At 33.5% G+C, this 20,796-nt stretch overlaps 1 protein-coding gene across 1 annotated transcript in view; it reads left to right on the top strand.

The window, feature by feature from the left end:
• The window catches only part of LOC148628518 (uncharacterized), a 54,123-nt gene that overhangs the window by 30,019 nt on the left and 3,308 nt on the right, over window positions 1–20,796 (top strand). Inside the window, exons 25-29 of the mRNA XM_088588848.1 lie at window positions 12,406–12,513; window positions 13,142–13,228; window positions 16,965–17,099; window positions 18,733–18,908; window positions 20,278–20,368. Of these exons, the coding sequence (XP_088444974.1) occupies window positions 12,406–12,513; window positions 13,142–13,228; window positions 16,965–17,099; window positions 18,733–18,908; window positions 20,278–20,368 (597 nt within the window). The remainder of the gene's footprint in view (window positions 1–12,405; window positions 12,514–13,141; window positions 13,229–16,964; window positions 17,100–18,732; window positions 18,909–20,277; window positions 20,369–20,796) is intronic.

Here is a 20,796-nt window from a genome sequence, read left to right as displayed (position 1 = left end):
TGTAGCCAAATAAAATTTTGCCCATTGACCGATGTACTTGGTATGAATGTTCCTTTGAGTATCCTGAATAAAAAGGCAGTGGGGATTTTTGATCCATGAAAAAACATAGTGGGACTCACTATGGTGATATGGCTAGTTCAAGGACATGGAAGGATGCACATTTTCAGTATTTGTTGTGCTTGACTTAAGGACTAAGTGTAAACTTAGAACCAGATATATGTTAAGTTTTCTCAAGGACAGGAAAATGAGGGACCAACTTAAAATTTTTATTTGATTTTTTGGCCATTTTCAAAATTTTCAATGGTCATGTTTGGAAAATTGCTGTCAAATTAAATGAAGATGAAATAAGTTATCATGATCTATCGAAAAGTTGCTGAAGTGCATCCCTCAAATTACCATTGCCAGAATTTTGATAGAAATAATTTTAGAGCATTTTCTTTTCAATACATTGATACAATGGGAACATTTTTTTAAAGCGATGAAATTACCTTTTTGAAAGCAATTACTGAGGGTTAAATATGCTGCATCAGAATAATATGTTTAATACAATGAACGGTTACATGTTGTACTAACTAAAGACAAAATAAAAAAACACTTTCCAAAGGCCTGTTTTTCCTCAGTATTATGACAGTGAGACCCCAGTATAAAACCTGTTTTTCTACTTGCCTTTATGACCTGGAAGTTAAATCATATCATGTAATACATAACACTCAAGTCTTTGTGATAGACTACAAACAACATGTTACCAAGACAGCTTTGGCAGTTTGAAGATCTGTAGTTACGGAAGACTTCTAGATGTTCCATAGCTGCCTTGGTTTCCAAGTTGGTGTAATACAGTGATTTAAAAGACATGATTTAAGTGTGTATACATGATATGATGTCATTTAGTAAAAATTTTCATTATAATGAGATGAACATGATGAATAGGTATGTATTTCTAGAGTATAAATTTACTGCAAAATTTAGAATAATCTCCTTATAATATCCCTTTATTTCATACAATTTGCCCTGTAATACCCTTTTTTTCAAGAAATTTAGCCCTATTAAAAGCCCTACTTTTAAACCAAAATCCCCTTGAAGGCCTGTAATATGCCTGAAACTGATGTGGGGATTTTTGATCCATCAAAAAACATGGCTGCAGCAATTGAAAATAGAACAAAGAGGTCAGACAGAAGTTTTTCACTTACTATATCTCCAAAATCGTTAGGTGTGGCCAAATTCTTTCAGTTGCAGAAATGATCCTTATGATAAGGCCTACACAAGTCTTCAGGGATCAAAGTTATCAGACGAATCCTTGTAAGAGTTGTTGACCTTGAAAGACGAAAAATGACAGTTTTTATTAACAGTTTTCAGCTAATATCTTGAAAACTATAATAGATAGAAGGAAACTCTCAATTGCTGAAATGATCCTTATAATATGTCCTTCTAAAATCTTTTGGAGTCAAAATTTTTTTGACAGCTCTCTGTTAAATTTATTGCCCTTGAAAGACAAAATTTAACAGGTGAGCAATTCAGGCTCCTGGGAGCCTCTTGTTTATGTTTCTGTTAGTAACTGGTGATGTCAGCAAACCCATCAGATTATGTTATTGAAAGACTATATTGAAGGGAAAGAAGTTGGTTTGCTAAGGGCAAAATTTTGCCTCAAAAACGAAGTCTACATGAAGAAAATTTTATATTGTTTCTCGAGCTCTATAAGTGTTTTTAGTTGATTTGATTGGTTTATGGTAATAATTTGAACATATATGGTTACATATGCCCTTCAAACCTGGCTGAGATTTGGAAAATCTGTTGAAAAGGCAGAAAAAAATACACAATTTTGTGCAGTTTTTCACTCCTTTAACAATGGCCACATGCATTTTGACTCTCGTGCTTCATATATTTTGTGTATAATTGTCAGTTACGACTTGTGTAAAAATATCTTGTGTCAACAGATGTGTGGCCACTTCTGTTCCACACAAAAACCATCTTAAAAACTGCTGAAATGTTTAAAGGTTTTTGAAACAGTTACATAAATGCGTACTGTTATTTCTGGAATAAGTATAAAAATCTGTGGAATTACAATATAACTCTTGAGATCGATACAGAATATGAACACCTTAACAAATATGACAAAAGACTATAAGCTGCAACTGACAAGCAGGCCAAGATTTCTCAGACAAAAGTATCAATAAATTACATCTAGGATTTACTGAAAACGTATCATAAAATGTATAAGAAAACAAGGTCTTCATGCAAAATAACAAAATGACAAAAAGTATTGGTAGGAAGTAGGACGAAATGTAATAAAGTTAACTAATATTCAATATATTAACCAGAGAGTCTTTATTAAAACCAATAAAAACATAATTCAAAGATTAAACATTGATCAGAGGATCTGGCTTACCATCTTTTGGATCAGATCATCTATGAAGTCAGCCTCATAGCAGTGAAGGAATAGGTCTGTTATTAGTGAATCACAATTTGTTCCCATTTTAATGCCAACCATTTGTTGAAAAAATATGTCCACCCCACTGGACAAATATGTTGCCAATCACAATTCCAACATTTTTACATCTTCTTCGTTATATTTAGAAGATGATTTGTAATCAATTTTTTTTTTTTTACAAAGTATGGAGATACTCTACCATGTACTACATATTTGTATCTAAAAGACATGAAGAGCATGAATATTGTTCTTTTTTAAACTCACAAAAACATGCTTATTTCAAATTTTGTTTTACATTATACACTTTCAAATATTGGAGGTTCTTTAAAACAATTATTAAATTAATGTGTTCATCAATACTAAATTATAAGCTAAAATTAATTTAAGCAACTGTCTTTATAAGAATCATGCAAATTCTGAAAAATGTGATACACCCCAAAAAAGGCTACATATTTTTATTTTTGTAATTATGTTATTTTATGGGTCTATACTATGAAATGTGTAATTATTCATTCAAATCTGCCTGCTCTTAGGAGATAATCAGCATTGCAAATCCAGTAGAGGTCTCACTAACCACTTCTAACGTTTCCATTACTTTACATGTTAAAAAAAGTAATTTTCAAAGTCTCACTGTGAATTCCCAGGACAAATGACATCTTAAAGCTGCATACCGTTGCGAAGCTTGGAAAATAAGGCTTCCAAAATCATTATGCTAATGGTACGATCATAGTAGAAATTCTTCACAAAATTTACTTGAATAAATAATACTGAAAATCCACATTTTTACCTGTTCTGCTAACTGACAGCATGGAGGCAAATTACTCACACATGTAAACAATATTCATACACTTTTGTAGTTAATTACATATATGATTTTAAAGTACACATTCTCAGCTTCATTTTGACTACTTTTAATCATAATACACACAAATAATGCACTTACAATGCATATGTCTAGGTTCAGTGTGTTTTTGGTACTACATAGGGGGGTGGCCATTTGACCCGGAAGTGGTTAGTGAGACCAGATCCTGTTGTATTAGAGTGTCATTTACAGAGTTATCTCCCTTAATTTTGAAATCTACAGTGCATTCTATATAATTTTTATCTCCTAAGAGCACAGGTTATATGAAAAACCACATGTTAATTTCTGTTTACTATGACATTTCAAACAAAATATCAAAAATAAAAATATGTAGGCTTTTTTACCCATGAATCACATTTTACATGATCCTTAGCTGGAGTGCTACTTAAGCTGTTGGTAACACAATTGACCAGTTTTCATTATACCCCTTCACATTCACAAATATTTATTATGAATCCTGGGAATCTCCAAAAATAAGATTCGTTAAATTAACACCAACTTTGTGAATGATGCCACTTTTACAAGTGATTTGCAAGTGCTCTATAGTTGGTAACACATATGGATGATCACTTTACAATGACCGGTAATAAATAATGAATGCAATGCATTTATGATAACAGTTCATTGATTCATTGCAACTTTAAAAATACGAGTAATTTACGAATGCATTCGATATTGTTAAGAACAATGGTGAGTGCAATGCAAATTGTTATGATTTGGTCCAAGCTATAAGGATAATTAACAACTGGTTTAATATAACCTCACTTTAGTTTCTACAATTATTGGCATTTTAGGTTCCAGTATTTTATGAAAGGTAATGAATATTCAATTGGGATGCATTTTTTCATCTGAATTCAAGCCACACAGTCTCGAGCAGTCTTCAATTGAACATTTGACATGTTTTACAAGTAAAGTGAGTCAAAATTGTACCAAAACTTCTTTTGACTTCTTCACCCACTGCCACAACAACCTAACTTTCTTCATCCTGGGCAAAATATTTGTAAATATTTACAAAATGCTTGCATGAATTTCTTTTCATTAAATTTCATTTTATCCATTACCATAATACAACTATCAAAAACTTCTAGCAATCATTTATAAATGAATCATAAACAGTTGTATGAAATAGCTAGCCAAACCGTTCTTATGAATGCTTTACAAGTTCTTGACTTGGTTCACGATTCCTTATGAATAGTTAAGAGTAGTTTGTGACATCTTTACAAATAAAATAATCAAAAAGGAGTCATGGACATTCATGTAAAATTTTTTGATATGCTTAAAAAAAAATTCATTTCCTTTTGTGAATTGATATGAATGCCTGTGAATGTCTACATGTCGTTCAGAGTTATTTATGAATTCTGACAAGTTAAATACAATTGCATGAGAATTGATTATAAGAATTATAAGATGGTGAAGGATTTGTAAGAAAGATTCGTGTATGGGGGTATTAGTACATCCTGGCAGGGATTTGAACCCTGACCTACTGTTTGAAAACAGTTGTACTGCATTATACTACCAGGGTAAAATACATTGAATTACAATGTATGAAAACTTGGAATATGACAGCAATGTCAGTAACTAGTGAAAAGCAAGAAAACAAAAAACAACTGTTTCCTGTAGGAAACAAACATTTTATCCATATACTGTATTTCTCTAATTCAAATCCTGTATGTGTGAAATCGGATATCTTTAAAGTATCACATTCATCTTCTTTTTTAATGATTACTTACTGTCTTTCTTTCTCACATTTTTAAGTATTATCTTTTTTTACACCTATTCCAGTTCTTTTTACCTTAAAACCTTTACACTTGAATCATATTCACATCTTTGTTGCTGTGGTTCCCTATGAAACCCCAATAATTGAGACATTCACTCTCAAGATAAACTTGTTCATTCACTGATAATCTGTTTCCACAAGTTTTCTGCTGATTACACTTACTGTTACTATCCTTTCTTTGCCAAAGGTCATTCCACGTATCATTGTTTCTGTATTTTGATGAGTTGTACATAAAGAATTTCACTTTTTATTATATAATGTAAACCTAAGATTTATATAAGCATCGGCTCCACATGTGATAATGGTTAAGAAAACAAACTGGATTCTTTTATCCACCCGTGTAGCAATATTTTCTTTAAAAAAATTATTAAGACAAACCTCAAAATGTCTTCTTTATTTGATTTATCCAATCAATCTATCAGGGGCTGTAAGCTTGGATTATCTGATGAACTGGTGATTGATTTCATTTTTTATTCAAATTTTTCAAGTGATAACCTTGCTTCAGTTTGATCAAATGAAACTCTCTGTGGAATACAGAAAAACTACAGAATCACAGACAGCAAGAATAAAATGAAAGTAGTACATTGTAGTATGCTTCACTAATCCATATTCCCACAATCAACACTGAATACAATGTAATTTTGATACTCCAATAATGAGAATCAGCACAATTAAAACATGAGGTATCCACTTTATATACCGGTAAATTTTGTCCAAGTCTATGGAGTGTATTATCTCTCTCATCAATGTTTTCTGCTTTTTGCTTTAACTATCAGGACTGTGGATAAGGAGCTTGTCATCTTTGAAGATGATTTTGTCCATAAGAATACTCAAAGCAAAAAGACAGAGTACTGGGAACTGTTTCAAGCAAAATTCTAATTGTTTCCTAATAGTACAATGTTATATATTTTCTTTATGCAAGGAGAAAAATCCTGGTTGTTCCCAATTTCTGAAAGTATTGTCACAATCTTTAAGTAAAATCCCAAGTATATATGTTCTGTGATCTGTGTCATATATCCTTGTGTTGTCCAAATTTCTCAGTGTTATGAATGTGTGTTCCTTATGTCCTCATGAATTATTTGATCCTACCATTTCCACTATTTTAGTGTTTCTTTCTATGATATGGTTAACCAGAAAGTATACCAAACAATAATCTGTGTAATGGATACTGTCTATCAAAATCCACCAATCTTCACTTCCATATTATCAGACACATAATGAATTGTTTTGAAATAATATAGATATCTTTTCTAAAAATGGGAGTATCTAATATGAGGAAGGACAAGAGGATAAGAGGATATTTATACTAGTTTGCTTTGAATAAAGGTGTGAAATTCTAACAGTCACTGTGAAAATATTGGTATTAGTGATGAGTATGTGACATTTTGCAGTATAACCAAACCATTACATGTTTCTCATGCACCACTACTAACAAGTTTCTCGTTTATTTCACATGTGTTTAATGCATCACACTTTAAAATAGGGTAAGAAAAGGGCACAATGAACATAGTGCTATGATGTCTATGTTAATCTGGAGAAGAAGATAAAACGGGCCGCAGACGTATCACACTCTGTGGTCTGTTTTTATTAGATCTTACTCCGTTCCTGGTGAGCTTCCCCTACCAGACCGATTCTGGATTTTATATACAATCTAACAAACAAACTAATTACTTCTTCAATATTTATTCAATTAAAACTGTCAGCTGTGGTGAAGTTACAAAGGAAGACTCTGACCCCCGGTGTTACCCAGGTGCACATCTCTCTTCTGGAGCATTAGTTGTGAAGGACTTCTCATGTGTGGAATGCAAGTGGTGGAGGACTTCTCTCTCTTGCAATACTGGTTGTGGAAGAGGACCTCTCTTCCATGGAACACAGGTTGTGAAGGAGGACTGCTCTTCCATGGAACACTGGTTGTGAAGGAGGACTTCTCCTCTGTGGAATACTGGTTGTGAAGAAGGACTTCTCTTCTGTGGAACACAGGTTGTGAAGAAGGACTTCTCTTCTGTGAAACACAGATTGTGAAGCAGGACTTCTCTGCTGTGAAAGTCATGTTGTGAAAGAGGACTTTCTTCTATAAAACACTGGTTGTGAAGAAGGACTTCCCTTCTGTGGAACACTGGGTGTGAAGAAGGTCTTCTCTTCTCTGGAACACGGGCTGTGAAGAACTTCTCTTCTGTTGAACACTGGTTGTGAAAAAGGACTTCTCATCTGTGAAGCAGTCATCGTATGCTAAAGTCTTTAGATAGTCAATTAGTCCTTTGAACTTTGTTGATACCAGGTCCAGGATGAATGACTCACATTCAGTAACAATGGATTGTGGTCCAACACCAATTTTTTTAATGAATCATCTTGTGATAATGGTGAAGAAAACAAACTGGATTCTTTTATCCACCCGTGTAGCAATATTTTCTTTAAAAAAATTATTAAGACAAACCTCAAAATGTCTTCTTTATTTGATTTATCCAATCAATCTATCAGGGGCTGTAAGCTTGGATTATCTGATGAACTGGTGATTGATTTCATTTTTTATTCAAATTTTTCAAATGATAACCTTGCTTCAGTTTGATCAAATGAAACTCTCTGTGGAATACAGAAAAACTACAGAATCACAGACAGCAAGAATAAAATGAAAGTAGTACATTGTAGTATGCTTCACTAATCCATATTCCCACAATCAACACTGAATACAATGTAATTTTGATACTCCAATAATGAGAATCAGCACAATTAAAACAGGAGGTATCCACTTTATATACCGGTAAATTTTGTCCAAGTCTATGGAGTGTATTATCTCTCTCATCAATGTTTTCTGCTTTTTGCTTTAACTATCAGCATTGTGGATAAGGAGCTTGTCATCTTTGAAGATGAATATTCAAAGCAATAAGACAGAGTACTGGGAACTGTTTCAAGCAAAATTGTAATTGTTTCCTAATATTTCAATGATATATATTTTCTGTATGCAAGGAGAAAAATCCTGGTTGTTCCCAATTTTCTGAAAGTATAGTCACAATCTCTAAGTAAAATCCCAAGTATATATGTACTGTGATCTGTGTCATATATCCTCGTTATAGTCCATTCAACTTTGTTGATACCAGGTCCAGGATGAGTGACTCACATTCAGTAACAATGGATTATGGTCCAACACCAATTTTTTTAATGAATCATCTTTAATTTCTGAGTCATTTTGTTCAATTATTCTACTAACATCACAACATTTTGTTGTTGATGCTGGTAAATTTGTTAAAATGAAATCATACTTGTTGGCCCGATAATCAGGTTTTTGATAATCATATTGGTTCAACATGATGTTTGGAAAATTACTTTCAAGGTTAATTTTTGATATATCAAAGTTGAAGTCTCCTCCAAATATGAATGGCTTTTGATTATTTTTTGAAAATTCAAATAATTCAGTAAGAACTTTACGAATGATGTCTTCTTTGCAGTTTCTTTTAGTTTTGTTATATGGTCCATGCCATGATACTGCAAGTACATCAAAATCACATGCTTTGCTTCGAAGCAATTTTGTACAAAGATACTTATGAAGACTTTGGTCTGAAAAGATTTTTTCAAACTTAAAATCAGGAAATTTCCTCTTAAAAAATTTGGTGTTGAAGGCCAATCCTACATTTTTTTCACCAAATACCTCAAACCGATTCCCAGTTAATCCACAGAAAATCTTTGTGATTGTAACATCAGACTCCTGTAGCAAAATGATGGCAGGCTGTGTTTCTTCTATTACTTCCTGCCTTACTTTTTTCCTTGTAAACGGTATGTTGATGTTAGTAAGTTCTTTAGGAGATCCGCTTCTGCTTCCATGACAATTCATTGATAGAACACACAACGACATTGTCCCAACTTACCATACCAGCAGAAAGGTCAAATCAGAGTGAATTTACATATATATACAGGTTGTTGTTTCCTATCATTGGATGAATTAGGTCACATGACAAATAGATTTATGACGTGGCATGAAAGATAGAATTGGAAATTTTTAAGTGTATTTATAGTGTCCTTTGATTTATATTATTATGTTCAAACTGTACAAAATATCATTAATCTTTGATAAAACAATTTTATATTGTATCAGGATCGCATTATTGATCAATGTTCACTTGACCTATAATAACACCTAGATGAACTGTCCCGTACTACCATACATCGTGTACTAAGTTACAGCCCTAGATTAATCCCATATATATATATACTTATCATTTAATTTCTAATCACCCTTTTCAATTGGCCAGAACTTGCGATTACATTTTTACTCATGCAAATCTAGTCAAACAGTACTTTGATGTACATCACCAGCTGTCTCCATAACTTCCTGTCTTGTGCCTTTTTCTCTATTTCTGGCAATGACATCCCCATCTCTTTCATCTCACCCTCCACTGTTGGTTACCATGTTTCTTTAGGTCTCCCGCACTTCCTTTTTCCCCTTGGAATCCATCTTAATGACACTCTAGGGATGTTGTTTGGCTCTCCCTACCCACTTTCACTTTCTGGTTTTTATTTTCTCTCAGATGTCTCTTTGAGATGTCATTTCATATAAGTCTTTGCTGGAGATCAGACAACATATCTTACAGATTTTTCGCAAGCATGTATCTGATTGGTCCCATAGCAATATGCAATGATTTTAAACAATAAATTGTAGAGAGCACAATACCAAAATTTTGTCCAGTTTGCTGATCGAAGGATTTACAAGTGAGATGAAGTTAAAATTATCACATTCTCAGAGCAAGGAAATTTTTATACCCCAACTCGGAAGGAGAGGGGGGTATACTGTTTTACTGTTGTCTGTGTTTCTGTCCATAATAATTTTTTCAAGTACAGTTTTTTTCAGCCACTCTTCACAGCCACTTGAAACTTGAGCACATTTTGCCTGTAGGTATGACATATGGTGGGATCAAGTTTTTGACAATAAACTGACAACTTCCTGTTTATCAAGGACTTTTTAATTTCCTTTTATCATGATTGAAAGCTAGGGTATAAGTTGTGGGCCATTGCTCACAGACCATTGCTCACAGATTTCTTTTTGTCCTATGACATGTATTTATTTAACTGAAGGTTTTTACAAGAAAGTCCATAATAGAAACCATTCTGAAACTGAAGTGTCATAATGAAAAATATGCAATATAAACTTGCAAAATCAAGGAATAAAAAGATACACTTTATCTTTATTTCTTGTATATCATACAAGGTGAGGAGCTGTGTTGTTACAGAGTTGTACAATGGTATTGCTGCGTCAGAAGAATATTTAAGCAAAGGGGAGTTAGGAGGTTAGACCACAATTTGCCATTGAAAATGTATATTTTGGGAACTGGTATCCTCTTCAACAGAAAACATTCATTGTATACCATCAGTAGATAGGGTTAGGTAGGATTTTGTGAAGATTTGAGTGTCCTATTTTATTGATATGTTTAATAAATAGGAGTATTTACCTGTAATTAGAAAATCAGTGCTGGATATTGAAGTTTACACTCCTTCAATTTTCTGAAAATGTCTACATCTGTACTTTCAGTTTTTCAGAAATCATTTTGATTTTCTGAAAAAGAGGGTTCCTTATACTTATTGGCAAAATAAATTAGGGCTTCTTATTATAGTTATCTTGTCTTTCTACCTTTTATCCATCTGTTCACATCACATAAGCAAACCTTTTCTAATATTTTGATGGATTTTCATAAAACTTATAGGTATGGGGTTGGGAGTAAGCTGGGGGTATTTTTTGTTGTTGACATGATCACAAAATTTCTTTGTACAAATTGCAGTTGATATGAAAACACAAACATAACTAACCAAAGGCATTTCAACATATGCATGCAAGGAAGTGAAAAGGTACTTTGGCACAAGGAATACGCTTTAATGATCCAGGATTTGAGTTTAGAAAGGGGGGGCATAAATTGAATTAAATGCAAAAAATATTATGGGGTGAAACTTGTGGTGAAAATTTTTTTTCTTACCAATTTAGGGGTGTACGCCCGATTCGCCAGTCCTTGGATCCATGCCTGGATACTCCTATAAAAAAAAACGCTTCCTTCAGGCAGCCAGCAACATCAGTCAAAGTTCTATTTTCAGGATTGGACTTCTCATATATTGTATTATATTATCAGGCTCAGACCATTTTTAGTGCAAAAATTAGCAATTTTTTTCAGCAGCAGCCAGAAAAAAAAATTACTGTGAAAGTATTATTGTTCGTGGAGTGCCAATTTTCATGGTTTTTGTTTGTTTTGTAAACTACGAAATTTGGTTCCCAACCAAAAGGTAATTTTCCATTTGTTTGTATGGTAGAGTTATTAATTCCACTAATTCAAGAATCGACAAACTGATAATTTTCCCCTAAACCACAAAAATTGGTTTCCACAAATATATGTATTTTCACAGTATTTGAAAATCTACTTTCTTAATTATTTTTTCTGTTCATGGCTGTAGTAAAACAATTTTTTGCTAAAATTTGGAATAATTTTATTTTTTTTCAAAATAATCCCAGGCCCCCTCAGTATAAAATTGATCTGTGTCTTATCATATATTGTTCAAATAAGGTAACTAATATTCAGTTCCTGCCAAGAAATCTAAGACTTGTTAAAAAGATGGTTTACTCTTTTGGGTTTCCGTATGAAATTGTTAGTTGTACCTGAGTTAGGTATTGCGTTGTTTTGTCTCTGTCTTAGGTGTTATGTTGTTTTGTCTCTGTCTTTGGTGTCATGTTGTTTTGTTTCTGTCTATGGTGTCCTGTTGTTTTCTTTCCATCTATGCTGTCCTGTTGTTTTGTCTCTGTCTTTGGTGTCTTGTTTTTTTGTTTCTGTACTAGGTGTCATGTTGTTTTTTCTCTGTCTTAGGTGTCTAGTTTTTTTTTGGCTTTGTCTTAGGTGTTGTGTTGTTTTGTTTCTGTCTAAGGTGTCCTATTATTAGAGTTTCTATTTGTATTTGATCATTATGAATCCTTATTATCAACGCCTCTACTGTACTGCTACACATAGTGGTAAGGTTTTCCATCCCCAGACAATACAAAAAAACTTGAGAATAAAATGATTTTTTTTTTTTTTTTTCAAACTTTGCACTGTTGTAAAAGCCTGTAGTATCAAATATAGATCACAGTCCATTTCTGTTAAAATCACCCAGGCAGTTTTTGAGCAATGCCATTTTGTTCATTGGTCATCCCCCTTTTCATGGAAATTGAATTGCTCAGCAGGCAGGATATCATTTAATGTCCCATGAGATGTTCTTTTTCTCAAGAAACAATAAGCTGGTTTCTTAGCCATTGCAGAAATAAGTGAAACCACATAAATTGAAACACAAGACATAATGCCTATTTCTTTATCTAAAACTTTATTTTTATTTTTTCAGTCCATCCAGAGCCAGCTCCTGAAGGTTTAAGGAGATCAAAGCGCACTAGAATTAAAACTTTGGAAGGTTTCAAAGGAGAGAGGCCCATTTATGAAAGACGGAAGTCAGGTTAGTAGTTCTAGAATTTGTTTTGTATTTTACCTCATGTCTTTGAGCTTTCACAAAAAGGGGGACATATTTTGATAATTAGTGAAATTGATTTTGGCCTTAAATTTGGTATATTGGTTATATAAGGAGGAAAAGTTAGTTGAGATGCCTTTGGAAGAGAGTTAATTGCACATCCTTGAGAACAGGACTTGGGTGGATGAATGTCTTAAACTTAAGCGACATTCATGCAACTGTATCCAGTTTTTACCCCATTTTAAGTAACTAATCCTGTAGGATTTAAGAAGGAAATAGGGTTTCAGAAAGTATTACAAGTATTTTTGAATGATGGATCACGTGTTTTCAGAGAAAAATTCTTCTGTGGGATAATATACTGGTTATGAAAGCATTATGAACATTTCGATAATATTGAAGTATTATTAAAGAAATATTTACCTAATTTTTAAACAAAATTTAAATTGGAGTCATTGCAGGCTTTATCTTTATTCTTTGATGAAGGCGGTTCAAAAGACAAATGGGAAAACTTTTATTTTCTTGAGACACAAGAGACAAAAACCATGTATTGTAGGTGACCACTGTACAACCGGTATATTAGTTTTAATAAGAAATACCCTTACTGACTTCCTTCTAGGACTACATGTTGTTGGAATACAACCATCCATTGAATGGAAACTGAAGGCAATCGAAAGAAAGAGAAGAGAAAAACAGCTGGCAAAAAGTAGGTACTAGTGTTGTTTTTTATTCCCTCTGCAAACTAAGTTGGGGGTATATAGGTTTCACCCTGTCTGTCGGTCGTGCTGTCCATCTGTCCAAACTATTTTCTAAGCAGCTTGAAACATTGTCATGAAATTTTGTGGGATGTCATATAACAACATGGAGATTTGCACTCTGTCAGGAATTTATGTGTGGACAAAAATTAGAGAAATGATGGCTGTTGAACTTAGGCATTTTTCAGCTAAACTTGGTCTCATGCATTGTCTACAACTTCTCCTTAATGACATGCAGGATTATGAAAACTTATTGGGTGTTAGATTACAATATGGAATTGTGCATATTGACATGAATTTATTTTTGGACAAAAATTGTGGAAATGATAGCTGTTGGAAGAATAATCAAGGTAACCAAGGTTATAACAGTAATCAAAAGAATGCAATCCAGGGACAAAGACCAGACATGGAAAACTGACATATATAACACAGAACATAGAGTAACTAAAATCATAGATACAAAGTAACAAAAGCAAATGAGCAACTCAGACTCCACTAAAAGCTGGGAGCACGGACCAGGTGCATCCTCTGCTTTTCTAGATACACCCGCCAAGTTGCTCATTCAAAGTTGAGTCCGGGGTAGATGAAAGAGGAAAGGAAAACTATGACACATTTTACACATGTTCAGCAAAACTTGGTCTGATGCGTTGTCCATAACTAAACTCAACTGGAGTGTTAGCTTACCATACAGAGATGTGCATATTTTGTAGAAGTACTTCATATTCTGTTATTGTGTTGTCAACAAAGAATAGTAACAAATACTATTTTGGGTTGTTTTTATACACCCCGCAAACAACGATCCTGGCTGATCATCTGTCCATAATTCTTGTCAGCCTAGCTCCTCCTAAACCGTTCAAGGGATTTTGATGAAATTTTGTAGGAATGTTAAGCATCATACTGTTCGATGACTAGGAAGGGAGATAATCTTACTTAAGGGTTGACATGTTAAAACTTCATCAGTGCAACTCCTACTTAACCACTCAAGGAATGTTGATGGAACTTAATTGGAAGGTTGGGCATCATATGTTTGTTTGATTCTTTGTTGGGATTTAACACCTGAACAGCAATATTTCAGCTATATTCAGGCGATGAACATGAAGTGGATGATAAAATGAACATGGAATGATGATGAAATGAAAAATGGGATGGGACACAAGAATAATGAGGTCGACAAATTTTGATTTCCACTGGAAATAGGGAGAGATGGGTAGGGTCAGGCAATTTAGCCTCCTGTGGCATAGCCCTATGGTTCCTACTCCGGGAGAATACCACAGCAGGGTTCTTTCACATGTGAGGAACATGGCATCTTTCCCAACACTGCACCACTATGGTTTGCGGTCAGGTTTTCCGTATTATAGCCTGACAACCCCATCATGTAACACGCCAGGGGTACCCCATTCCACCAATTTGCTCTGTGGGCAGAGTGCCCTAGCCCCCGGCTAGGGTTCTGAGCACTATTTAGTCGCCTTTTCACAACAAGCTTAGCGCTGCTGCAGGCCTATTCTTTTGACACCTGGACCTGCACGCGGCTGCATCATATGTAGATGTGCATAATAGAATATAGTTCCTGTTGGAGAACTCCCAAAGGGAGATAATTCAACTTGTAGATTATAAATTTTACTTCATTTGAAGCAGGGGGTATTCTCTATGTGAGCTTGCTCACAGTGTGTCTATATTTCACTTCATTTGAAGTGTGGAGGTATTCTCTTTTTGAGCTTGTTCATAGTTTTTCTTTTTTTTTTTTATTTCCCTTTTCATTGAAAGATGATGAACTTTCTCCTTTCAAAAATGCAATGATAATGTAAGTGCTTTGATGTTAAATAACTCTTATATTGAACATTTTTAGCTTACCTTGCCAAAGGTCATGTGAGCTATAGCCATCATTTGGTGTCCGTTGTCATCGTCGTTAACAGTTATACAAAACTCTTCTCCTCTGAAACTACTTGACTAATTAGAACCAAACTTGGTATGAATGTTCCTTGAGGTATCCTGCATAGAACTGTTGTGGGGATTTTTGATTCATCAAAAAACATGGCCGCTGTTACATAAAAATAGAACATAGGGGTCAGACAGTAGTTTTTCACATATATCTCCTAAACCGTTAGGTTTAACTAAATTCTGACAGAGTAAAAGTGTTTGGCATGATGAGATCTATCTCTGGTCAAATTTTGGTTTTAATCCATTAAGGTCTCACTAACCACTTCTGGGTCAAATGGCCACCCCCCTATGTAGTACCAAAAACACACTGAACCTAGACATATGCATTGTAAGTGCATTATTTGTGTGTATTATGATTAAAAGTAGTCAAAATAAAGCTGAGAATGTGTACTTTAAAATCATATATGTAATTAACTACAAAAGTGTATGAATATTGTTTACATGTGTGAGTAATTTGCCTCCATGCTGTCAGTTAGCAGAACAGGTAAAAATGTGGATTTTCAGTATTATTTATTCAAGTAAATTTTGTGAAGAATTTCTACTATGATCGTACCATTAGCATAATGATTTTGGAAGCCTTATTTTCCAAGCTTCGCAACGGTATGCAGCTTTAAGATGTCATTTGTCCTGGGAATTCACAGTGAGACTTTGAAAATTACTTTTTTAACATGTAAAGTAATGGAAACGTTAGAAGTGGTTAGTGAGACCTAAGCCATGTTGGAGTTATTGCCCTTTTTCAATGATTTTTGCTATTTTTAATGTTATTTCTTTTAAAAATCTCCTCTGACACTACTTGACCAATTGAAACCAAACTTGGTATGAATGTTCCTTGGGGTATCCTGCATAGAACTGATGTGGGGATTTTTGATTTGTTGAAAAACATGGCCACCATTACTAAAAATAGAACATAGGGTTCAGACAGTAGTTTTTCACATGTATCTCCAAAACTGTTAGGTTTATCCAAATTCTTTCAATAGCTGAAATGATCCATATTATTAGGAATACAAACATCTTCAGATTCCTTGTAAGAGTTATTGCCCTTGAAAGGAGAAAAATGACCTTTTTTTTAATAGTTTTCAGTCAATATCTTGAAAACTATGATAGATTAAAAGAAACTTTCAGTTGTTGAAAAGATCTTGTGATAGTCCTACCAAAGACTTCTTTGGTCAAAATTGTTGGAAAACTTCTTGTTTAATTTATGCCTTTGAAAAGCAAACTTCAAGAAGGTGAGTGATTCAGGCTACTGGGAGACTCTTGTTTTAAATGTAATTTGTAATTTATTCAAAAGAACCAATAGGAAAAAAAATGGATATATTTACTGCCAGTTATTATTGAAGACCTGGATGGAGGTAGAAAGTATTTAAGTAGTAGTCTTAATACACCCCAACAAAGGCTACACATTTTCATTTTTAAGTTGCTTAATAGGTCTATATGATGAAATGTATAATCATTCATTCCAATCTGTCTGCTCTTTTGAGATAATCCACATTGAAAATCCAACAGTTTCTATTGTATTTTAGTGTGATTTACAGAGTTATCTCCCTTAATTTTGAATTCTACAATACATTTTACATAATTTTTATGTTCTAAGAACAAGGTTTATATGGAAAGCCACATGTTAATTTCTGTTTACCATGTCATTTTAAACAAAATTTCAAAAATAAAAAAATGTAGGCTTTCCAACCATGAATCTTATTTGCATGATTCTTATCTGGAGTGCTACTTAATTTCTTTAATGTCTTTTCATAGAAAAATCTCAGAACAATAGAAGGTTATCTGGAAGAAGGTTATCAGTGCATACAGAAATACCATCGATGGTGAATCCCACTTCCAGTAGGGAACTAACAGTGTATAATCCTGACCAAGATCAAGATGTTGTCATGGGTAATTTATTCTACTGACTTGATAATTTTTTGTTCATGTGCAATCTATATTTCAATCTATAATGGGACAACCATTTGATTCTGATGGGGGACTGGCAGTTTTTGTAAAAAAATTATCTTTGCCTGAAAATATTTGGAAATTAATATTTTGGCCGCCACTATCTAGAAAATAAGAAAAATAAACTTTGTGGCCTCCAGATTCTACTGTACAGTATAATGAAAATAAATGACTTATTTGTATAGCATTTGAAAATGAATTTACAATTTTTTTTTAATAAATATTCTCTACCGACCATAACTGCCAGCCTCACTCAGAATCAAATGGTTGTCCTCTGTAGTAAGAATTATGCCAATTGTGATGAGATTGAAATATAAAGTGATTTTAGGTGCTGTCTGATATCAACTTCCTGTAAGAATGGAGGAGGGGGTATCCCTAGCACAACTAGACTTTATTTATTTACATGCACATATTATCATATTCATATTGATTAACCCCTCATATGGTTACAAGTTGCTTGTCTTGAATAAAAATGCATAGTATTCAAATATTCAATATACCAGCAAATGTAAATATCAAGAAAACCAGAGAGAACAATAGCTTTTCTCAAATTAATATAAAAAAAATTTTTTGAACATTCAGGCTATTCATTAACTGATACTGAAAAACCAGACTGATAACTAATTATTGCCCCATACTGATAACCTACTTACTGTGAAAGTACTATTGTTTGTGGGGTACCAATTTTCATGGGTGAGCCAGACCACGAAATTTTGTTTCCTACGAAAAGGAGATTCCCATTATTGTGTATAATGAATACCTCAAAACCACAAATTCAAGAATCCACAAACTTGCGTATCTTTCCTAATCCACAAAAATTAGTATCTACAAATTAGAGTTCTTTCACAGAATATATTTCTGGCATTATCAAATGTACGAAAAGGCATGTACAAAATGTATCAAGGTTAAGATGTGATATTGATTTTTTTTAACTTTTCTTCGTTTCTTTGTTATGCTGAACCCCTTATTCATTATTGACAAATTTGATAAGATATAAAATGAGGGTATCATGACATCAGATAATACTAGTACTTCTTGTTCAATATGAATGTTTGAATACAAAAAAAAAAGACTATATTTACAGTCCAACCGGGCATAGCAATTGTATATATTCAGCAAAAACCTGTCTTAAAAGACTTTATAATTATTTATTCCTATATAGTGCATTTTATGTAAAATTTACTTGTATATTTAAGACTATATTTTTATTATGTGACCATGGTTTTACTCTCCCTTAGGAGGTTCACTTTAAACAGACTGTACTCCCTATAGATGTAACTGAGTTATATACAATGTTAAGTTCTTTAGTGATTAAGTTACAACTACATAGTATCATAATAAGTTAACTAAGATCTTTTTAACCCCTAGCCTAAATCTCTGCTCCCAGTGGATGAATTGACTTTATATAGATGGGACATTCATTGTAAGTGATTTGGTTGCTGTTCGATATTAACTTCCTGTACAAGTGGGGGTATGCCTAGCATGACAAAGCATGCAACTGCATGTTAAACAAGTAAAAATATGTACCACACTCTGCTTCACTGATTCTTATTTAAGATCAGTTCTTTAATTTCAGAATGTATTGGTACACAAGAAGAAAGCTGGAAGTTTGGACCAAATCAGGAAGAACCCACTAGAGCTGACCCCTTTTTCATGACTCGTTCTATTAATCATCCTGCTTTTGGTATGGGTATGCTTCAGTTGAAAGGCTTGAAGGAGAAACCAGTGCAAATTGTCTCAAAGGGTACTCTGGTAAGATCAAAGTCTAATATGTGTGATATAGTAATAGTGTCTACTTTGAGTCAGTATTTCGTCATCAGATTTTTTGCTGTGTTAAGTTTGTCCTTATAAATATGTATAAAACTACTTTTTGTACAGTATTTTAGGTAAAATACACAAACTTCACACTGCAAGTCTTGTTTTCCTTGATGTTCAATTCCCTGTAACATGGACATGTGGAAACTTTCAAGATCTGTTATACCATACCTCTTAACCCTCCCACAAAATAAATGAAAAATTTATAGAATCTTCCAGATTTATGGGAGGTTTTTGGTTGAAATTACTAAATTTTCTGTGAAAAATACTAATTTTACATAGAAAAATTTGCTTTTATGTGAAAATCTCCCACAAAAGAGCATATACTGAAAAACTCAAAACCACAAATGCAAGAATCCATGAACCTGTGTTTCTGCCCTTATACACAAATAAAAGTACATATCAGAATTGGGATAGCATTAAAGTAGTGCTGTAGATAGGGGGTGTGGCTAAAATACCAAGTTAGGTTTTATAAAACGGACAACGTTGCTCAAGAAGTTAAATTATCTTCAATTTAATGCAATTTTCCAACTAAATTGAAAATGGCAAACCGGACATAGGTAGAAGTTTGAATGATACGGAGATATTTGACAATTTTTAATCTTTATCACAACACATGCTTCTAGAACTGAGGATTTAACATCTATTTGGGTATTTCATTGCAACTAAACACTACATTGTTTTATAGTTTTAACTGGACTCACACTAAGCTAGATTTTTAATTGTCCTTTAGAATCTATAGTCACAAACATTTAGTGTTTATAAAGTAAGGTTGGTGGACATAAAGGGTTAAAACCAAACCACATTTTTGTGCCTGTACCAAGTCAGGAATTTCTGGCTTCTGTGCTGGTCAGAGAGTAGATCACGCTGTTCTCAAGACAGGAGCAATTTTTGCCAATCTGCACACCAAAATTTTATTCCTCAGTGAAAATTATTGTGTGATAGCTCATTTTTTAAAGCAAAATATCAGCGATCTTGGGCATGAACTTGCTTCACAGGAGAGGACTGAAAATTGGATGCTAAGAATTACTTGTTTCATTTCACTCTCAGTTTTCTTTGATGTTGCTGGAGTCTATAAGGTCAACTGTTTCACTGCACCTGTGTATAATGTTGCTTGGGGGCCTGCTGCATTCCTGCCCTGTGGTGTGAGGGTTTCATTGAAGACCCAATGTTGGCCTTGAGCTGACATTTTTCATCTCAATGGGATTGTTGTCTCTTGACATACCTGTATTCACCATATCCTTTCTCATTATATATTTGTTTCATTAAAATGTAAATCATCTCATTTCTTTTTCTTTAATTGCAGTTATTCCATGTAGTATTTGGAAAATTGTTGGTAACTATACAGTCATCCAGTGTCATCCTCTCTACACATGATGATTTTTGTGTACCAAGAGGTAAGGTCAAAGGTTAATTTTGAATGCAATGGGAAATGTGCAAAGTTGAATACACGTCTTAACTAAACCCAGCTCAACTTGTGAACTCGGGTTAACCCAATTTCTGTGCTGACAGACCAACATTGATGCTCTCATATGCAGCACTATGCTTTATTGTGCCTTTAATTTTAGCGTTTTATTAGTTAAAATCAATTTTGTTTAAAATGGTATATTAATTCCCATATACACTGAGCTATTTTAAAATGGTTTACTGCTGGTGTAGGGCTTGGCCTTGAAATATATGCTTTGTATGTATTTAATTTTTGAAAACTGAAACTTTGAAAAATCAGTCATATACCATTTATGTCAAAACTTAAATTGCTTGATAGGTAACATTTTAGTGGTCTGAGTTCTACCAATACTTCAAAAATTATTGTTGTATTAAAAAT

The sequence above is a fragment of the Perna viridis genome, chromosome 1 (assembly GCF_037379345.1).
Source record: "Perna viridis isolate PV_CMFRI_1.1 ecotype Kerala chromosome 1, ASM3737934v1, whole genome shotgun sequence".
Taxonomy (NCBI): Eukaryota; Metazoa; Mollusca; class Bivalvia; order Mytilida; family Mytilidae; genus Perna; species Perna viridis.
The sequence above is the reverse complement of the archived record's forward strand: the minus strand, read 5'-3'. Positions and strand labels throughout refer to the sequence as shown.